Raw genomic sequence first — 21356 nt, 5'->3', positions numbered from 1 at the left:
CCGTTAAAGTAACGCAGTGCCGAATCACAAAAAAATGGCCTGGCCATTAAGGAGCTAAATCCTTTCAGTCTGGAACTGGTTAAACACTGCCCTGGAGCAGTGAGAGAGAGACAAAAATGGGTATGGTGAAAGAGGAGCAGAAGAGAGTGCCCTTACCCATACTGGACTTGCTGGCAAGAGCTTATGACTCCTAATGCCTAGGGCATAGAGTCCATAAGCGCAGGTGAGTGTGGGCCTCTTGATACAAGGCAGGATGGATTCATGCTTTCATGTTGTTTACGCCATATTCTGACCCCACCATATAAATATTGCAGCTGAAATTTAGACTCCTCAGACCAGGCAAGGTTATTCCAGTCTTCTGTTGCTCGATTTTGGTGAGCCTGTGCAAACTTTAACCTCACGTTCCTGTTCTTAGCTGACAGGAGTGGCACCCGGTGTAGTTGTCGCTGCTGTAGCCCATCGGTTTCAAGGTTCGATGTTTTGTGCGTTCAGAGATGGTATCCTGCATACCTTGATTGTAACGAGTGGTTATTTGATTTACTGTTGCCTTTTTATCATCTCAAACCAGTCTGCTCTTCTCCTCTGACATCAACAAGGCATTTTCATCCACACAACTGCCACTCAGTGGATTTTTTCTCTTTTTCAGACCATTCTCTATAAACCCTAGAGATGGTTGTGCGTGAAAATCCCCATAGATCAGCAGTTTTTGAAATAATTGCTTCTTTACCATGTCTAGATGCCTAGATGCATTAAAGAGGTTGTAAACTCATTAAAATGTTTATTTTTTTTCCCAACCTGAAAGAGAAACACACATAATGAGCTAGTATGCATCGCATACTAGCTCATTATGAAATACTTACCTTAGAACGAGCCCCCGCTGTGCCGCTCGCTTGTTCAGTCACCCGGCGATGTTCAGTCGCCCGTCTTCCGGGATCGCGGCATCCGGCCATCTGATTGGCCAGACCTGCGATTATGTCACTCCCGCGCGGGAGCCGACGGTCACGGCACGGGGCTATGAAGGAACGGCACCAGCGGCCGTTCCTTCAGAGTGCATGTGCCAGTGATGTCACTGGCTGCATGTAAGGTAAATATCTCCTAAACGGTACATGTTTAGGAGATATTTACAATACCTATAGGTAAGCCTTATCATAGGCTTACCTAAAGGTAAAAGTTGCAGAGGAGTGTTTACTTCCTCTTTTAGTTGCCTTCATGTGATTGGCTGATTAGCAATTTGTGTTACCAAGTAATTGAACAGGTGTACCTAATTAAGTGGCCGATGAGTGTATATATTACGGACACTAAGCACTTTATAGGATTTTTGAGCACTTTTATGAATGTTTGATTGCTATGAAATAATGATTATATATATTTATTTGTAGCACTTAGAGGGTGTTTGCTTAGGACAATGCTGTGACTTTGGACCTATCTATTTGTTGAGGGCATGTAGCACCTTTGTAGCAGCAACAGCCACACACTTTAACATTCATTGTTTAATTTAGATTATTAATATTTTTTTGTATATATCCATAGCATGGGTAGTTCTTGTTTTTATTCTGTTACTATACCTTTGACTTTATCATGTTTATAGTCGTTGATAAACCTGATGTTTATCAGGTGAGTAGTATATTTATCATAAAATGGAACTTGTGGGCTTTAATTTTTGCTTGGAATTTAGATTTACCTATTCCTTATGTTTATTTCTAGGGGATGCTAAAGGTGCTCTTGCATTGATGCCGGACTTTAAAGTACGCGAAAAGATGATGCTGCGGGCTTTGAATAGATACGGAATGACTGATGAAGGAAATATTCGATGCTGGCTCAGTATTCCGCATTCAATGCGCATCTTCTACATCCATGCCTTTTGCAGCAAAGTCTGGAATGAAGCTGCATCTTACCGAATGACTACTTATGGTTTAAAGGTTGTTGAAGGAGACTTGGTATTATGCTGTCAGGATAAGAATCAGAAATCTTCACTATTTGATAGAGTGAGTGAATTGTTTTATCATAGCAATATCAATATCTTATTCATTTATGTATGGAAGGAGGACCCCAGAGGTCGTATCACACAAGTTTTATTAATTTAACACTTTATAGACCATATAACAAAATATCCTTTATTGAATCATAAAAAAGTTTTATTATTATCCAGATGTGTTTTGCATGTACTGCTTGCTATACATTGTCTCATAATCTCATCAATTAGTGAATGTGATGCATATGACTTCTCTACTTTCCATATATAATATACATTATAGGTGCATTTTATTTACATTGTAAATTGACTAATTTGTTTTTGTTTTTTAAATAGGTTCATGCTGTCACAGCTGAAGAAGAGGCAGACAATGTATATTTAATGAACCAGGTAACTAAGTTTGTTTCATGGTATATAACGTGAAAATGACATAATCTTCTGAATGCTTCAAAATCCAACACTGGGAAAACAGACCATTGTGTATAATTGTTTTCTCACAGCAAGTTATCTGAGACCAGTGTTGCCTTAGTTGCATGTGCTGAAAGTGGCAGAGCAAATGAGTATGTAAACTGATTTAAAAGTTAAATTAATGGAGAGTTAAAACCAAGAAACCCTCTTCCTACTGTACACTTCTATTCTCCTCATATCCCATGTAATAAAGATGAAGGCAGACCTGTTTTGAAGTCCAGCCTTGGTGACAACCATGACACCCTTCCTAGATACGAGAAGTGTGTTATTCTCAGAATCACAAGGTAAAAATACAGGGATAAACCCTGAAAACAGACAAATACAGCCATGGCATCTAATGACTGGTAAACTGCAGTATAGAAAAGTTTTTGGTTTTAGATGCAACTTGAAGCACTGTTTTGCTTGCGTTTCTAGCAAGGGTCACTTTGCGGTACAACCAAGGAAACGTAGACCTTTGTGGTGTATAAATGTGCTTTTACTATGCAAAAACAATCTGTACATACAAAACTATTACAATATTTAGGAGCATAATACAAGACTAGCAGATACAGATAAAGATAAAGCAAATATACTTAACTAAAAGAAGTTTGCAGCCATGGAGTCCCGTTTGCTTTTCAAGCACATGGCACAGAGAAAAGTCAGCAGTCATCGCTTCATGGATGTTTCGTTTGAGACTGACTTCATGCAGCTTTGAGCAGTCATTTAGACTTGTGATTAAGGAATATACCATCCCCCCAAACCAACACCATTTGTCCTGAGGACAAAAGGGCTTTTTATCCATTGTTTGGACAGTGACTTTGAAGGGGGGGGGGGTTAGGCTTGGCCAAACTTCCTTCCAAATCTTTACAAAAGAAAGGTATCTTTAGTGAGCCACTGTTAAATATGCAATTTCCACAACAAGCACAAACCCAGGTACCATGTAAAATCCATTGACATGAAAGTTAAGTCCACTTAAAGTATGTCCAAACCCAAAAACAAAAATGTAATTTTAAGGTTTGGATAGAGTAAAAAGGGGGTTAGAACATTTGGAAAATTTGCATTGCTGTTGTACTATGCTCTAAAGCTGAACATAGCTTTTAATTTGTTCTGGTAACCACTATTACTGAAAATAGAGTGGAGGAAAATCCAAAATGATGACAAAATAACAGAACTTGAGGGGAAATGTTTTTAAAAGGGCACACTTGTTCCTTTGACAACTGTCACAAGATTTACTTCACTTTCAAGAGATTTCCCCTCGCTTCCTGTTGTCTACAGGACAGGAAGTTAATTAAAATCTCTCAAATTTTACAGAGATGGCAAAAAAAAAAACCTGATAGGCTTCATACTCTATTCAAATGTAAAAAGAAAAAGCGCCAAAGGTTGCACCTACTGTTTTCACAGCTTCTACCTGGTTCAGCACTGCTGTTCCTCTTCAGGCAGAATGACACTTGCTTCATTCTGCCCATTTCCTATGAGTCCAGAATGTAGTAGGCAAACACCCGGGGGATGCACTTTCATGTCATTGTGTGAGTGCCACTGAGTCCTGGAAGAATATCTGCCTGCTGCTGCTGCTGAAAAAGAACATAAAGCTCCTGTGACATCGCTGGACCATCTAGAAGACTGTAAAAAGTGTATGAATGGAATTAAAAAGAAAAAAAAAAACCCTTAGAAAGGCTTGGGGGAGTGGGCTGGTTGTTGGTTTGAGCAATTAAAGTCAGAGTTTTGCTTTAAGAGCAGAGGGACCTGAAGACATATTGCAGTTAGGAACAGTTTAACTGTGTACCTCTTTCTTCATTTATTTATAGACTGAAATATGTTTGTTTTTAGGTAGTTCTTCCCATGCCCGGACACAGCATTAAGTATCCTTCTAATCGGGTTGGTCATTGGTATAAGGAGGCTCTAGCCAAAGCTGGTCTGCAGCTCAGCAAATTTCGGGTTGGCTCCCTGCAACTGAATATTCCAGGATGCTACAGGCATATACTGAAATACCCAAGAAATTTGTCATATGAACATTTTGAAGAGGATGATGTCCAAATTCAAGGCAGGGAAAAATGGTCAAAATCGGAGATTCTACAAACGGCAAACCCATCGTTAAAGCTGTCCTTTGAATTAGATTCATCCAGTTATGCCACCATTTGTCTAAGAGAGTTGATGAAATGTAACTTTTGATTTTCTTATTGAAGATTGTGCCACATTGTGTTACAGATATACTGTAACAGATGTATTGTTATGAAAATGTAATTGAAAATATTCTTATTTATGAAGCTGAATTCCAGGCAAACCGCTAAATAAAGGCACATTTGAAATGTTGGATTTTCAAATATTTGTTATTCTGTTTACTCTTTTTTGATCTGAACACCTTCCTGACAGCATGGTGAGGTCAATTACCTCACTTTTCGTCATTACAGTTAAGCAGTGCAGCTTGGTCACCAGCCGACCACAGACCACAAATATAATTAAGGTGCAGCATGTTGATGAGGAGATCTATCTGCAATTTACTCCTATCAACAGGTTGAAGAAAAGTGGCTGACCACTATTAATCGACTTGTGTACAACCATCCTGTCAGGATTGTTTCCGAACAATCATTGTTGCTGGTTATAGCTGGCCATACCGATCAATGTATGTTGCCGATGGGGAAAGGCTCCAACCCTGTCAGAATACATCAGCACATTGAGAAGGATTCCCCCATTCACTTTGAATATGTGGATGGGGAAATCGGCTAAGAATGAATCATGTATGTCCTTCCTCCTTTAGAGTAGTTTTTTTTTATATTATTATTTTCATAAGATCCAAACGATCAGTACATGTACAGATTTATAGGGAAACAAAAAAAAAAATAGGCAGTTACATAGTAAGCTAACAAAAAGAGATACCTTAAGCCTCTCTACGATGTTAATATTTGCTCATGTATCAACCAAAGCATCCATAAACGATGCACCATAAGAACAGGCACAGGAAAAGCAGGAGGGAAAGACCCCCTCAGTAAGAAAAACAAAATAAAGTATGGTAAACCATTAAAAAATAAAGGTAATGTGTGCCTCTTAAGTCTGGTGAGTAAAAGGACCGGTCGAAGGAACCGTGTTAAACATTTTGCATAGAATAGGGGTCAGCAAATGCCAAAATTGAATAGAAAGCAGCTGTAAACCCATCAGGTTTAAGATTTTTCCCCGATCGGATGTCTTTGATAACGTGTGTTAGTTTGTAAATAAAGAAAGGAGTTAATAGACTATTCAGCTTGAGAGGGGAGGTATTTGAGGTAATCTATTAGTTTGGTGGAATTTTAGAGGATCTAAAAGAGATGGTTCTGGGTTATGGATATTCTATAAGACCTTATAATATTTGTGAAAGACAGAAGCTATCTGTGCTGAGGCATGGACCATCTCTCTCGACGGGCAACATATTTTAGTAATATATAATCTGGTTTGTTTAATTTTTATTTGACCAAGCCAATGCCTACCAATACCCTTTGAACACAATCTTTGTTTTAGATGCACTTAGTCTAGAAGAGATTGAAGCTCTACTCTCTTTGGCTACAAAATCTGGAAAGTAAGTGTCTGAGAACTACAGTTCTCAAACTAAAGAGGATCTTGTGGAAGCCCTCTCTCTCTTCAAGTGGGTGCCATGTGATATAAGACCTCCTCTTAACTCACACTTTAATGCTTCCCACTGTAAAATAGTTTGTACCACTTGGGTCTTGTAGCTTCCCACTGTATAAGGTGTAAGGTAGTAGGATTATCATGATTTTCAAGAAAAGACGCGATTGCCTCCAATATAGCCAGTCTAGTTAAAGTGTATTTCGAGAGGGTTTTGTTGAACCTCCGAGTTGACTGGGGTTTAAATGTAGAAGGGAGGGTTAAACAGTTAAAGAAAGGTAGATTGCTGAATGGTCCTACCATAACTGGCTATCAATTGATGTTTGAGGAGGCCAGTCTAAAACCCAATGCAAAGCAAGGAAGTAGTTCAGTCTACTATAAGTAGCATGTACTGTATAGTCCTTTACAGTAGGATGTAGCATATGCCAAAGATCAGCAAGTTGAAGAGAATTGAATTGTCGCTTAAGACGGATTAAATGTGATATTGAAATTTGAGGGGTGACTGTCGTATCTAAAATGGGGTCCACGGTTACATTCAGATCTCCCCCCAGGACAGTCACTCCTTCCTGAAAAAAAGAGGTTGGAAATTCCATGCTTATGGAATAAATTAAGGCTGCAGCCTACCTCAAAATATAAAGAAAAATAGTGCAGCGCTAAAAATGTGTGAGTAAATGTGCACAAAGTAAAACGTGAACAATCAAACCAAGATGCAAAAAAATGCAAAAAATCAAAGTCCAGAATGTCCATAAAGTGTAAACTGTGACTTGAAAAAGGTGTTGACTCCAGCATGTGAAATAACTGCAACAAACGATAAATCCCACAACCAAAGGAATAAAGGAATCAAGATGTGCTCACCAGATGGTATGGACCCAAAGTACTGTACAGCAAATGGGTCATACACGCTGTATATGTAGATGTCCTCAGTACCGAATAGGCGTCTCTGGATCACAGGTGGTGATGAATATCTTCCAAACCGGTCCGCACGGGAATGCCTAGGAGTCCCCACTCATGGGATTGTTGAGAGGGATAAACCAAAAGGACACCATAGCATAATACCGTATGGGCAATTTATTGGAAGATAAAGGAATACACTTACAATTTCACAGGTGGTAAGAAGCATTCAGAAAAGATAGGCACTCATGATACTTCTAACACATTTCCTTAAAAATAACATCCTCAAAGGAATCAGCTAATTCCCATTAAGGCCCATTAATTCCAATATCCAAGCTGTCCATCCACTCGAACGGATGCGGCTCACCAAAATCCCTATATTGGGGGGAAAAAGACTCTCTACTTCTAGCTCTTAAAATAGTTGTTTGTAAAATCTACCTGTGGTTCAGCTTTAACTAAACCACTTTGCTCAGTGTGGCTATACACAAAAACAAAGAACAGAGGGCACACCAACCAGTGTCCCTGAGGAAGAGGGGATCTCCCCTCGAAATGAGCCAGCCGTTTGGAAGGTCTTTTCATGCTTGGGACATGTCTAGGTGACTAGGCTCTTTCAAGTACATTGTGGAATTTGATGTGCCTTATTGCTGATGCTGTTTGTGAGTTTACATTTGTTCTTTTAACATTAATAAAGCTATCACAAAGCTAACATTGGTGCCCCCTCTGGTTTTGCAGTACTCCTTTTGAGTTTCCCCGGCCCACAGCAAAGCCTGTGCAAATATTGGAGTAGCCGAAGAGGTCTGATTGATGTTGCCAGTTCACTTTTCTTAAGCGCAGGAGATTGGTCTCTTTTTTGTTTGTGGCTATACACAAAGCAAATATTGGCCTGATTCTGATGAACTAGCCTGAATTCGAGCTGTACGTGGCCCTGAAATATAAATGGCTAACAATATAAGTCCATAAGGTGATTGTTTGGTGGGTTAAATTTCAAAAATACGTTGATGGGTGAATCTCGGGGTGATCCAAAAACAGCGTGCCGGGTGAGGAAACTAGTGCTCCCCTCTCAATTCTGCCCACACTCACCAGAGATCAATACCCCTACAGGGGTAACCAGCGTGATGTTATATAAGGGGTTCCCTCTGCCAAGCAGGGCCTGGATGCTGGTATCCTCAGTTTGTTCTAATGGATCATCTCTCTCATGTATATGCTATTCAATGTAATCGATAAGCCTCATGTGTTATCCAAATCCCATCAAATATTTATGGCAAGTTCCAGATCATGTGCAAGAAGAATAGCCTCATATAGTGAAGTATTGTAAAATTACTTTTTTATTAAATAAGAAATGGTACTCACATTAAAAGCAGGTAAAACGAGCATGCAATGGTATAGGGGCCGCGGCTTCCTCGTTCGCGGTATGCTTCCGGAACGCTGTGCATTCCAACCGCCGGCTGTGCGTTCCAAGGTAGCGGAAATTACGTGATTACGCTTGAGCTATATTTCATCAGTCCCCTTATCTCACTCTGTTGACCGCCCCATATTGCAAGATCTTTGCAGATATACTGGGCTGGATGCATCAAGTCACTTCATATCAATTAATAATACTAATTTAATATATTTTTTATATCTTTTCTTTTTCCATTACCCCTAATAAGTTATATTATTGGACCAACCAACACTGAGTCACTTTACTATATATTTATTTGGACACATTCAATTTTAGTTTATTCACATGCTTTAAAGCATTTTTCACATACCAGTTGATATATGTGCTGATCACCTTTTGATGCACTCTGGTTATTATTGATTAATTACACTTGTCACTTTCCACCAAGCACTTTATATCTATTTCATATGTAAAAAATTCCTGTGATTGTGTTATAACTAATACTTATTGCTCATACCACGTATTATCACTTCATTGCACTGATTGCACTTTACAATTTATCTATTTATTGATATGTATTTATTATATTTGCAGTATTTATTGTGGTGTTAGAGACAGTAGTACGATCACCCTGCCTCTTACGTTTGTACCCTTATTTATCTATTGAAAGGCAGCGCCATTCACCTCACTATTCCTTTATCCTTCCTGAAAAAGTTTATTCAGGAAGGCTGTCAACATAGTGGCCTAGCTATGGTTCGGTACATATACTTTACGTTAGCCAATGCAAATTCACAGTTATAGATTTTTAATTTAAGTAGACGAAATCCCCCCTCATCATCGATAACTGTATGTACATAAGGGACTGGTAAAGAAGCGTACTCCTCTAAAAAAAATTTTTAACAGGATTATGGCTCATATACAGTACCAAGTATAAAAGAACCTATTGGGCATACATGGGGCAGAAGAGGGTTTAAAGTAAGTTTCCTGTAAGAATAACATATGTACCTTATTCTATTCATATCGTCAAGTGCCTGTGATCTCTTTTAGGGTACATTTAGACAAAGCATTGGGTCGTCATGACGCATGGTAATCAGTAAATGCTATCCTCGGCATGGAAAGTCCACCCCTGTCTAGGGCCCCCACCCCCCCAAAAAAAAACATATAAATATATATATATATATATATATATATATATATATATATATATATAAGTGGGGGCAAGGAAGAAAAGAGAAAAAATAAGGGGATGCAGGAAACATCCCGCAGTACAACCAGCCACAGATCACTTAGGTTCTCTTATCGGGAAGAGGTCAGATCGAGAGCCAGTCCTAAAGAACAAAAGTAGATTAACAATCATATTGTAATAGGGGCCTCAAGGGGGATTAACACATTTGTCCCCTGATATACTCAATAGGCTTTTGATGATAAATAAGCTATATGAAATATAAGAAAAGAAAAAAAAAAACATTAATTGCAATATCCAAGCTGTCCATGAACCCCGAACTTCCTGCTGCTCACCAAAATCCCTATATTGGGGGGGGAAAAGGACTCTCCACTTCTAGCTCTTAAAATAGTTGTTTGTAAAATCTACCTGGAGTTCAGCTTTAACTAAACCACTTTGCTCAGTGTGGCTATACACAAAAACAAAGAACAGAGGGCACACCACCCAGTGTCCCTGAGGAAGAGGGGATCTCCCCTCGAAATGCGCCAGCCATTTGGAAGGTCTTTTCATGCTTGGGACATGTCTAGGTGACTAGGCTCTTTCAAGTACATTGTGGAATTTGATGTGCCTTATTGCTGATGCTGTTTGTGAGTATACATTTGTTCTTTTAACATTAATAAAGCTATCACAAAGCTAACATTGGTGCGCCCTCTGGTTTTGCAGTACTCCTTTTGGGTTTCCCCGGCCCGCAGCAAAGCCTTTGCAAATATTGGAGTTGCCGAAGAGGTCTGATTGATGTTGCCAGTTCACTTTTCTTAAGCGCAGGAGATTGGTCTCTTTTTTGTTTGTGGCTATACACAAAGCAAATCTTGGCCTGATTCTGATGAACTAGCCTGCATTCGAAAAACTGTCCACCCAAAGCCCCTAACCATGTGATAAGCCTGATTTTAACTGTCATAATGTGAATTGCCATTTATCTTTTCATCACAGTAAATTTGTTAATATACTACACTCAGATTGCGCACTGCCGCTGTTGTTATCTGTCAGAAAACCTTAGCTGTTAGTGGAGATTCGTCCATCCACGCCATTTAGTGTTGTTGAGAGAATAAATATTTTTTTCTTGGACAGTCCATGAATCTGAACAAGAGAAATCTTACAATGTATAGCCATTTTTGGTGAAATTCATTATCATAATACAGTTAGGTTGTAGATTTTTAGAAAGGGAAATAATTGGTCGTATTCAGTAAGGGTCCTTTCACACAGGTGATCCAAATTGTTTTTTCAGGCGGACCTGATCGGACTCTTCACCCCTATGGAGCGGTGGATATCAGCCGTGACCTGTCCGCTGACACCTGCCGCTATCCTATCCGATCCTGTCAGCCAAATCCAGACAGATGGTGACCCTATTTTCCATCCATCTGGAGGATCAAAATGGATAAGATCAGGTGAAAACGGACAGGAGGTCCATTTTCACCCGATTTCCCCATAGAGGAGCGCAGGACTCTGTCTGTCTCCGCTCTGCACAATGAGCGGAGACGGAGCTGTCATCCACCTGCTCAGCGGGCATCAGCAGAGCGATCCCCCAATGAGCTAAGCGGAGTCCGCCGAGCGGACCGCCCATGTGAAGGGACCCTCAGGTGATTCAAAGAGCAGTAATTTGTTGCAGTAATTTGATTAAAGGAATCTGAACTCTGAGTTACAATGGATAACTGCACATTGTATATTCACATACTCTCCATTCTTCATTACTTGGGAAAGTAATAAACATTCTACTTTATGCCATAGCAATACATGGCAGGTTCCATTTTTCAATGTTATACATAACTATTTTGTATGCAAATGTTTTTATTAAAGGAAAATAGGTGGTACATATACATAATTATTTTATTACATGGGTAAAACAAGCAGTGTTTTTAGGCTGCAATATGTATTTTATCCTGCTGGTGGCAGTATGCAGCTAATAAATGAGTCTTTACAGCAATATGTTTCTTCCAATGCATATTAACCATAGAAAGTCACTAGAAAAAAGTCTGTTAGCAGAATCTTCTGTGATAAAGGTGCAAAAAAACAGTTTGGAATGCTACAGGTTTGTAATTGATTTGTAGAACTCGCTGCTAACAGCAATATGCTTGGAAGAGTATAATAAAACCTATCAGAGAATGGACCCTATATGTAAAAATGGTATGTGAAAAATAGTTTTTGCTGTGTTAGAAATCAGTCCTCTTTCAACTCTCATATTCCTAGGGCAAAAAAATTAGAACAATTAGCAGTAATTGAGATTTACATTGAGAAAAATGTAGCCAGTTGATAAAATGATTATTAACCGCTTGTCGACTGCCCGCCGCAGATATACTGCTGCAGGCTAGCTCAGCTGAGCGAACTGCCGTGCAGGTACGGCGATTTACAGAAGTGCTCCTGGGGGCGTGCGCCCGCCTTTCATTAGGAAGCGGGGAGGCCGATCCACGGGACCGGCGGCAGCGATTGCCGCCGGGCACCCGCTATCGCTCCCCGCTGAGAGAGAATGACGGTCTGCTGTTTTAAGCGCAGCTGACCGTTGTTTTCTCTGGAATCATCACAGAGTGCCTGTGATCCTCCTATTTAGGAACACAGGTCTCTGCGTTGATTCCACAAGTATCTCCCCTATACAGTTAGAAAACGCTCCTCTAGACTCACACTTAACCCTTTGATCACCCCTGGGTTAACCCCTGCCAGTGTCATTATTACAGTAACAGTGCACATTTTTTAGCACTGATTACTCTAGTATTGTCACTGGTCCCCCCAAATGTTTAAAAAATGTCAGTTAGGGGTCCGCAGTCCCGCTAAAAATCACAGATAATAAATAAATAAAAATGACATAAATCTTTCGCCTAGTTTGTAGACTCGATAACTTTTGCACAAACCAATCAAAATAGGCCTATTGGGATTTTTTTACCAAAAATATGTAGCAGAATACAGATTGGCCTAAAAGGATGAAACATTTTGATTTAAAAATTTTTTTTGGGGTAATGTTATATAGCAGAATTTGAAAAATATTGTTTTCTCTTACGTCCTCTGACAGACGCAGCCACTTCATAGTTTCCTCACAAATGGGTTATGTGCCACCTAGTAGACTAGGCAGTGAAACTATTTAGAAAAACTTTTCACTAGACACACCATTAGGGGCTGTCCCCTCGGACATTACCCCAGACACATCCAGCTTACTAATCAGTTTCTTGCTGCCTAGTGTTAGGAGTGGACCTAGGTTTCCCTGCTGAGACTCCGGTCTCAGTTTTTTATTTTCTTTGAGAAATGTTTCTGTTTATTTTTCTTTACTCACTATTGCTAGCTAGTGTCAGGGGGATTCTCCTGGTGAACTACAAGCGACAGCCAGGCTGAGGTTTCGCACTGGATAATCTAGATCCTTATGGTCTCCCAACCTGGCCAGCGAGCGTGCGCAGGTTGTGGGTTGCAGGTTGCCCAGTCCTCACCACGACGGTGCCCTGATGGATAGGGATGAGCCTGTGAACAGAGTTTTTTGCTGGGATGCATCACACTGGAATGCCCTGGTTGCAGCGTACCCTTCTTGGCTGGCAGCACCCCCACTCAGGGTGGGAGGCGAGCTGCCTTGGAGCGGAGACCGCGGTCCATGGTATGGTGAGTGATATTGTCCCCTGTGTCCCTGGCACAATCATCGGTGGGGGATCTGGGCCTACTTCTGGGGATGTCAGAGCTGCGGTCTCTGTAAGATCACTCTGGCCTGTCAGGACAGGTCCTGCCTTCCCTGCTCCTAATTGGGGCGCTATGTTGTCGTTTAACGCCTAGGGGGTTGTATGACTGCTACCTTGTCCTGGAGGGGGTCCCTGAGGTATATTACCGCACTGGCCTTGTTCCCTGGGCTCCTGATCGTGTTCGGCCTCCATTTTGGGTGTGGGCAGCCATGTTGCATCAATGTAAGGGCAGCAGCCATTTTCTGCTTTGCTGAGTGTTTTGGCACCGTTTTGGGGCGCCATCTTGGATGTGGGCAGGCTGCTCTGTATGGGCAGTGGCCATTTTCCCTGTGCTTCTCCTATTCTTTATTATGGCTAGATTTTCTTGTGGCTCAGGGGGAGTTCGGCCTCTAGTGAGCTGAGGTCACTTCCTCCCAGTAGTTTAACTTTCTGTAGACAGTGTGGAAAGCGGCTACTCATCCTGTTTTCTCTGGACACAGTAAGGAGGTTTTTTAGTCCTTTTGGCATTCTTCAGACACATTTAGCCTTGTCAGTGGGTCTGCCTGCTAAAGGGGAACTCCAACAGTAGTGCGATTTGGCGGTGTGGGCCGCTAGCGCGGATTTAAAGGCCAAGTGTACCTTTTTTTGTCAATTTGTCTAAATGGAGTCCCAGAGTGAAAATTTCCCCTCTGATCTTGTGTGTGCATCCGGATCATCCGGATTTCATTCCCTAGCATCCCTGTCTGCAGTCATGGTAGCTTTGGCGTCGAAAGTTGATCTTGTCATGTCACAAGTTCCTACTAAAAAACGACCGATGCCCTCTCAGTCTTCTGATTCTGAGCCTGAAGTGGTTGCCACAGACACTGCCCTCCCTGAGGGATCCCTGTCCTCACACTCGGACGGCGAGGAATATGAGTCCTTCTCCGCTGCAGCACGAGAACGCGCTTTTGTGGAAGCACTGATTCGCTCCATCAGGGAGACTTTGCATATTTATGATGAGCCCACACAGTGAGGAAAGCGGGTTGTTTTTGGCTCCTGCAAAGCCCAGAAGTGGGGTTGGGTTTTCTCTTGCCCCGAGGAGTTTCACAAGACTGTGAACGAGCAATGGCGGCACATTAAGCACATGCTGGCAGTGCCTAAACATTTTCAGCATCGCTACCCTTTTGCGGACGCAGTTTCCACACGTTGGACTGTGTCACCTAAAGCGGACCACACTGTGCCCCGGTTGAATAAATCCACGGTGGTTCCCATAGAGAACTCCCCGGTGTTTAAGGACCCGGTGAACAGGCACCTGGAATCTCTTTTCCGCCACCAACACTTGATGGTGGGCTCGCTCCTCAAGCCTGTGTTCGCTTCCGTACTGGTCTCTCAGACAGTCACGGAATGGATTAAGGTGCTTAAGAGCAACCTGCTGGCAGAGTCGGTTCCCCCAACTCTCCTCGAACTCACAGACCAAATGGCGCAAGCCATGGTGTATCTGTGTGACGCGGCCCTGGATGAGGCTCCCCTGGTCGCGAGATTGTCTGCGGTGGGGATTGCTATTCACCGCATGATCTAGCTTAAGAGCTGGTTGGCGGACCTAGCCTCTAAGTAGACCATGTCTGATCTCCCCTCTTTGGGGGAACGCCTTTTTGGTGATTCCTTGGATGAGATGATCAAGGGTCTCACAGGGGGTAAGAGTACCCTTCTGCCCCAGTCCGCGAAGGGCAAAGCGCCCCGCGGCAAACAGAGTCCCTCCTTTAAGGCTCACCGGGGTCATTTTCGTGCCTCAGGGGCGCAGGAAAAAGGAAAACCGCTCAAGGCCTCCAGCGGAAAAAAGAAGGCTTGGTCAGGTAAGCCCAAGGCCGGTCAGTCCGGTGCTGCGGCCAAGTCTTCCTCCGCTTGAAGGGACGCCCTCACCCGGCTCAGGGGTGGGGGGACGTCTGCGTTACTTTCAGGAACCCTGAATGTCTCTGATTCAGGACAAATGGGTTCAAAAACTGATTCATACAGGGTACAAGATCGAATTTCGATCTCGTCTGGCAGGCAGGTTCTTTCCATCGAATCTCCCCCTGTCCCCAGATCGCTTAAGGGATCTCCAGGGGGCTGTGCAAAATCTTCTCGCACAGGGCGTCTTTGTCCAGTTCCTCAGCGGGACAGGTTTCGAGGCTTCTACTCAAACCTGTTCACGGTACCCAGGAAGGATGGCAAGGTGCGCCCTATGCTGGACCTCAAATCTCTGAACTGCTTTGTACGGGTGCAGAAGTTCTGGATGGAATCCGTCCGTTCGGCGGTGGCATCTTTAAATCAAGGTGATTTTCTGTCCTTCATCGATTTGAAGGATGCGTACCTGCACATCCCTATCTACAAAGGTCCCCAGCGGTTTCTCCGCTTTGCAGTAGCGGAGGAACATTTTCAGTTTGTGGCGTTACCCTTTGGTCTAGCTTCGGCTCTGAGGGTCTTCACCAAAGTTTTGGCTGCGGTGCTGGCTCTGCTGCGCAAGAACGGGATTGTGGTCCTAGGCTATCTGGACGATCTCCTGCTGCAGGCAAGCTCGTGTGCCACTCTGTCAGGTGATCTGACAGTCACGGCTCAGATGCTCCAGGAGTTCGGGTGGACCATCAACGTCCAGAAGTCGACACTGACCCCATCAGTACATCTGAATTATCTGGGCATGGTCTTGGACTCTGCTCAAGCGTAAGTTTTCCTCCCGAAGGAGAAACTACAAACCTTGCAGCGCGAGATCAGAGCCCTCAGGGACAGCGATCTCTCCTCCCTGCATGAGGTCCCTGGGGCTGATGTTGTCAGCCTTCGAGGTGATACTGTTTGCTCAGTTTCACACCAGCGGTTCTTGCCAAGTGGAACAAGGACCCTCAGTCCTTGGACAGACTGGTTTGTTTGAGCCGTCTCATGAGGTCGGAGCTTTCATGGTAGCTTCTGTCACCCGCTCTGAGCCAGGGCAACTCTTTTCTGCCGCTGTTGTGGATGGTGATCACCACAGTTGCCAGCTTGATGGGCTGGGGTGGAGTACTGGGCACTCTTTGAGCACAAGGTGTGTGGTCAAGGGAGGAATCTTCCTTGCCGATAAATGTCCTGGAGCTCAGAGCCATCAAACTCTGCCTGCTCCATTGAGCGTCTCGGTTACATGGTCACCTGGTTCGGGTTCAAACCGACAATGCCACGGCGGTGGCTTACATCAATCACTAAGTGGGCACCAGGAGTGCCTGGACGGCCAGGGAAATGGGCGGAATTCTGACTTGGCCGAGGCGCACGTTTCAGCTCTCTCCTTGGATCAGGGGGAATGGTCCATGCATCCGGAGGTGTTTCGCCTCCTGTGTGTGGGGGACACCAGATGTGGATATGTTCTGTCTCGTCTCAACAGAAAGGTGGACAGGTTCATGGCCAGGGCTCAAGATCCTCTGGCAGACGACATGGACGCGTTGGTGGTGCCTTGGCACCGGTATTGGCTGATTTATGCCTTCCTTCTGATTCAACTGTTGTCCAAGTTCCTCTGCAGATTTGCATTGAAACGGATGCAGGTGATTCTGGTGGCCCCAGACTGGCCTTGCCAGTCTTGGTACACGGACCTCGTAAGGATGGTAATGGAGCCTTCCTGGCGGCTGCCTCTGAGGGAAGATCTACTTTCTCAAGGACCGATCTTCCATTCTGCTTTACGGTCTCTGGCTTTAACGGCGTGGCTGTTGAAAGCCAGGTGTTGAGAGATAGAGGTCTCTCTGCTGCCGTGATTCCTACTTTGTTGGGAGCTCGAAAGGCTACCTCCAGGAAGATTTATCATTGTACCTGGAAGGCATGTATTGCCTGGTGTGAGTTGCAAGTGTTGCATCCTCGTTCCTTTTCGGTGGCAAGGGTCTTAGCTTTCTTGCAGAAAGGTGTGGATCATCGTTTGGCTTTGGGCACGCTTAAAGGTCAGATGTAGGCCTCGGCCATTTACTTCCAGCGTCCCTTGGCGACTAATTCCTTGATTCGCACCTTTGTTCAAGGGGTGCGTCATCTGGCTCCTCCAAGGAGATCCCCCTTGCCTCCGTGGAATCTGAATTTGGCTTTGTCTGCTTTGCAATGACCTCCCTTTGAGAATATCAGAGAAGTCTCTCTGCCTGTGTTGTCCCAGAAGGTTGCCTTTCTTGTGGCTCTGACCTCTGCTCACAGGGTGTCTGTGTTGGTGGCTCTGTCTTGCCGTATGCCTTATCTGGTCGTTCATAGGGATAAGGTTGTTCTGCGACCCAACCAATCTTTTCTCCCTAAGGTGGTGTCTGAGTTCCACCTCAATGAAGATAGTGTGTTGCCTTTGCTTTATGCGAAGTCTAAGCATCCCAAGGAATTTGCTCTGCATGCACTGGATGTGGTCCGGGCGGTCAGGGTTTACCTGTCGGCCACGGGAATCTTTTCGTCCTTCCTGAGGGACCTCGTAAGGGTTCGGCTGCGTCCGCTGCAACCATTTCCAAATGGATCAGACAGGCGATTGTTCAGGCCTCTTCACAAAAGGGTCCGTGTCAGGGACTCACTACCCTGTGCAGGCTCACTGGCGCCGCTAACCGGCGAACGCCTATGCGCGTGCGCTGAGGCTACCATGGATAGTTTGCGGCTATCTTGCATTTGCGCGAACGAGCATGCGCATGCAAATCTCTTTGGCGCCAAGCGTCCTATTTAAAGCCAGTGATCACTCTGAAACATTGCTGTGTGATCTTCAGCTCTCCTGTACCCTGTGACCTGTAATTATCTGCTGTTCCTGTTTACCTGACCCGGCTTGTCTTTGGATTCTGATTACCTGCTGCCAGCCCTGACCTCGGCTTGTCTTGACTATTCTCCTGCCTCATCCTGATCTGTTTACCCGTTACCGGCTATTGGTCCTGGACTACTGGCTCAACCAGGGAATCCGGGGGACTGCGACCTGGTGTTAGCAAGCAGCCAAATCCATCCCCACCATCTGGGGCCCTGGTGAAAACCAGCTAACACTTAGACTCCGCACCTCTGGTGAACCTGTGTCACGCCAGATACCCGGTAAGACACTCCTCCTACGTCAGGCTCTGCCATAGTTTCCTGTGACAGTATCACACAGCCATGACTGAGCCTGCAAGAGGAGCCTCTCCTAGGGATGAGATCTGCCAGCATCTCGCGGCCCTCACTCAAGCTGTTAAGTCTCTGCAGGAGGGTTACACCCAGTTGAAGGGTCGTGTCCAGTCCCTAACCTCCACCACGGACCCAACCGTTTCTTCTGCTTCCATGGCTTCCACCGGGAATCCCTCTGGTCCCACGGTGGTGATGCTGCCTTCTGAGCCAAGGGTCCCTACGCCGGAAAGGTTTTCAGGGGATCAGAGCAAGTTTAGAGCCTTCCGCAATGCCTGCGAGTTATACTTCTCCTTGCAACCCTGAACCTTCTCCTTGGAGGCAACTAAAGTGGGGTTCATCATAGCCCTGCTGCAAGATGAACCTCAGTCCTGGGCTCACCGCCTGGTTGAAGAACGCAGTAATCAGTTGAACACCATGTCAGCATTTTTTGACGCAATGGCGCAGTTGTATAAAGACCCGCAGCGCACTGCCACCCCAGAAACCGCGCTCACCACACTTCAACAAGGCCGTAGAGCCGTGGAAGATTATGTCACCGACTTTAGGCGTTGGAGTACGGACACTCACAGGAACGACGCAGCTCTGCAACATCAGTTCCACCTGGGTCTTTCCCGACAAACCCGAAACCCTGGAGGCATTAATTGCCCTGGCCATACAGATTGACCGCCGGCTCCGTGAATGCAGAGCAGAGAGGTCCACGCAGCGGACCCATCCAGTCTGGATGATGCCGCGGGTTCCCAATCCTGTTCACATCTTCTCCTCTGGTTCCTGTCCCAGCAGCGCAACTCCGGTTACCCCTGAATCAGATACTTCAGAGCAGATGCAACTTGGGCTTATGCGCCCCTACTTATCGGCGGAAGAAGGCTTACGGCGATGTCAGAACAACCTATGCCTGTATTACGGAGAAGCCGGACACTTTGTATGCTCATGCCCAGCAAAGATGCGTAAGTGTCTTTCTATATCTCCCTCAAGTTACCCAGTTCCTGTCAACAATACCACTCACCTTGCTCTCTCTATCTCATTCCAGCTTCCAGAAGGCCCGATCCCGGTCACGGCTATAATTGACTCCGGGGCATGCAGCTGCTTCATTGATCTTACCTTTGCTGCACAACAACGCATCCCACTCTGACCCAAGTTGAAAGGACTCTCCATCTTCCTAGTGGATGGGTCCTACATCAAGTCTGGACTAGTAACTCAAGAAACCCCTCCATTGCCTGTGTCCACCCTCGAAGGTCACAAGGAGTTGTTGTGGAGATGCCTGGATGCCATTTCTTCTCCCTTGTTCCCTGTTATTCTGGGGTTACCCTGGCTGCAAGCGCACAACCCACAAATAAACTGGACTTCTGGAGACGTCAAGTTTCAGTCCCCTTACTGCCAGAATCATTGCCTGCCAGTACGCCCCAGTGCGCCTAGCACCCTACTTTGTATGGACGCTGATAAGGAGATGCATTCCTCTGACCCAGTACACTATCACGAATACTTGGATGTCTTCAGCAAACAGGGGGCCGAGGCCCTACCCCCTCACCGCCCCTATGATTATCCGATTGAGTTGCTCCCGGGGGCCGAGATCCCTTTTGGACGCAATTTTCCTTTGTTGGAACGAGAATTGGGTACCCTAAAGGACTATGTAACGGAAAATCTAGAGAAGGGATTCATCCGACCCTCTACTTCTCTGGCAGGAGCTGGGATCTTTTTTGTGGAGAAAAAGGACCATTCACTTCGGCCATGTGTGGACTACCGTGAATTAAATAAGTTTACGGTCAAAAACCGGTACCCCCTGCCTTTGACTCCCAAACTCTTCCAGAGATTAAGAACCACCTCTGTATTTACCAAATTGGACCTGCGGGGAGCCTATAACTTGGTCCGTATCAGGGAGGGGGACGAATGGAAGACAGCATTACGCACCCCATTCGGTCATTACGAATATTTTGCAATGCCTTTCGGTCTCTGCAATGCCCCGGCCACCTTCCAGCACTTCATTAACAATATCCTTAGAGACTATCTGGACATTTTTGTGATTGTTTACTTTGACGATATCTTGGTTTTGTCTTCCTCTCTGGTCCAGCATCGAGAGCACGTTAAAAGGGTACTCCACCGACTCCGGCATCACAGACTCTACGCAAAGCCTGAAAAATGTGAGTTCGAACAGCAGAGTATCCAGTTCCTTGGTCTGGTGATTTCCTCAGAAGGGGTCAAGATGGATCCACAGAAGGTCTCCGTCATCCTGAATTGGCCCGCACCTGTGGATAAGAAGGGGATTCAGAAGGGGGTTCAGCGTTTCATAGGATTCACAAATTTCTACAGGAGATTTATTAAGGGATTCTCCTCCATCATCTCCCCTACTACCCTGCTCACTAAGCAGAGTACCCATTTTCACTGGACTCCCGAGGTTCAGGTCGCCTTCACGACCCTAAAAGAGCTGTTCACTTCTGCCCCTATCCTGAGTCACCCGGATCCTGCCCTGCCTTACATCCTCGAAGTTGGAGCAGTTATCTCTGAGCGCCAAGGCATCAAGGACCTGGTCCACCTGGTAGCGTTTTTCTCCCGTAAACTTTCTCCTGCAGAGAAGAACTATGACGTAGGAGATCGGGAACTCCTTGCCATCAAGACCGCCCTGGAGGAGTGGAGGTATCTGTTGGAAGGGGCAGCACATCCCATACTCATCAACACTGATCATAAAAACCTGGAGTATTTGAGAACGGCTAAACGCCTGAGACCCCGCCAAGCACAATGGGCACTTTTTTTTTCTCGGTTTTCGTTCCACATCACCTACCGACCTGGTTCCATGAATGCGAAACCCAACGCACTCTCCCGGATGTACGACAGCTCAAAAGAAACCCTTGTACCTGACACCATCTTAACCAGAGGTAATTTCCTGTTATTACAGTCTGACTTTCTTACCTCTCTGAGACAAGCCACAGTAGATGTTCCCCATCCTCCTGGAATTGTACTGGTACCCAGGAATGGGTTGCTATGGAGAGGAGATCAAATGTTTGTCCCAGAAGATGCCCGGGTGTCCGTCCTGGGACTTTGTCATGATCACCCGATGGCTGGCCATTTTGGGATTCATAAGACCCTTGACCTTGTTCAACGCACGTTCTGGGGGCCTGACTTAGAGAAAAGTTGTAAGCAGTCACCTCCTGTGCTATCTGCACCCGA

General features: G+C 44.9%; 1 protein-coding gene across 1 annotated transcript in view; it reads left to right on the top strand.

Annotated features, from left to right (window-relative positions):
- The window catches only part of PUS7L (pseudouridine synthase 7 like), a gene marked incomplete at its 5' end in the record, with an annotated part of 34069 nt that extends 29339 nt beyond the window's left edge, over positions 1–4730 (top strand). The window contains 3 exons of the mRNA XM_082253541.1: positions 1705–1985; positions 2309–2362; positions 4247–4730. Coding sequence (XP_082109667.1) covers positions 1705–1985; positions 2309–2362; positions 4247–4588 — 677 coding nt within the window. The 3' untranslated portion in view covers positions 4589–4730. The remainder of the gene's footprint in view (positions 1–1704; positions 1986–2308; positions 2363–4246) is intronic.
- Between the last annotated feature and the right edge of the window lie 16626 nt (positions 4731–21356).

The sequence above is a fragment of the Pelophylax lessonae genome (assembly GCF_965119305.1).
Source record: "Pelophylax lessonae genome assembly, chromosome: 4".
Lineage (NCBI taxonomy): Eukaryota > Metazoa > Chordata > Amphibia > Anura > Ranidae > Pelophylax > Pelophylax lessonae.
The sequence above is the reverse complement of the archived record's forward strand: the minus strand, read 5'-3'. Positions and strand labels throughout refer to the sequence as shown.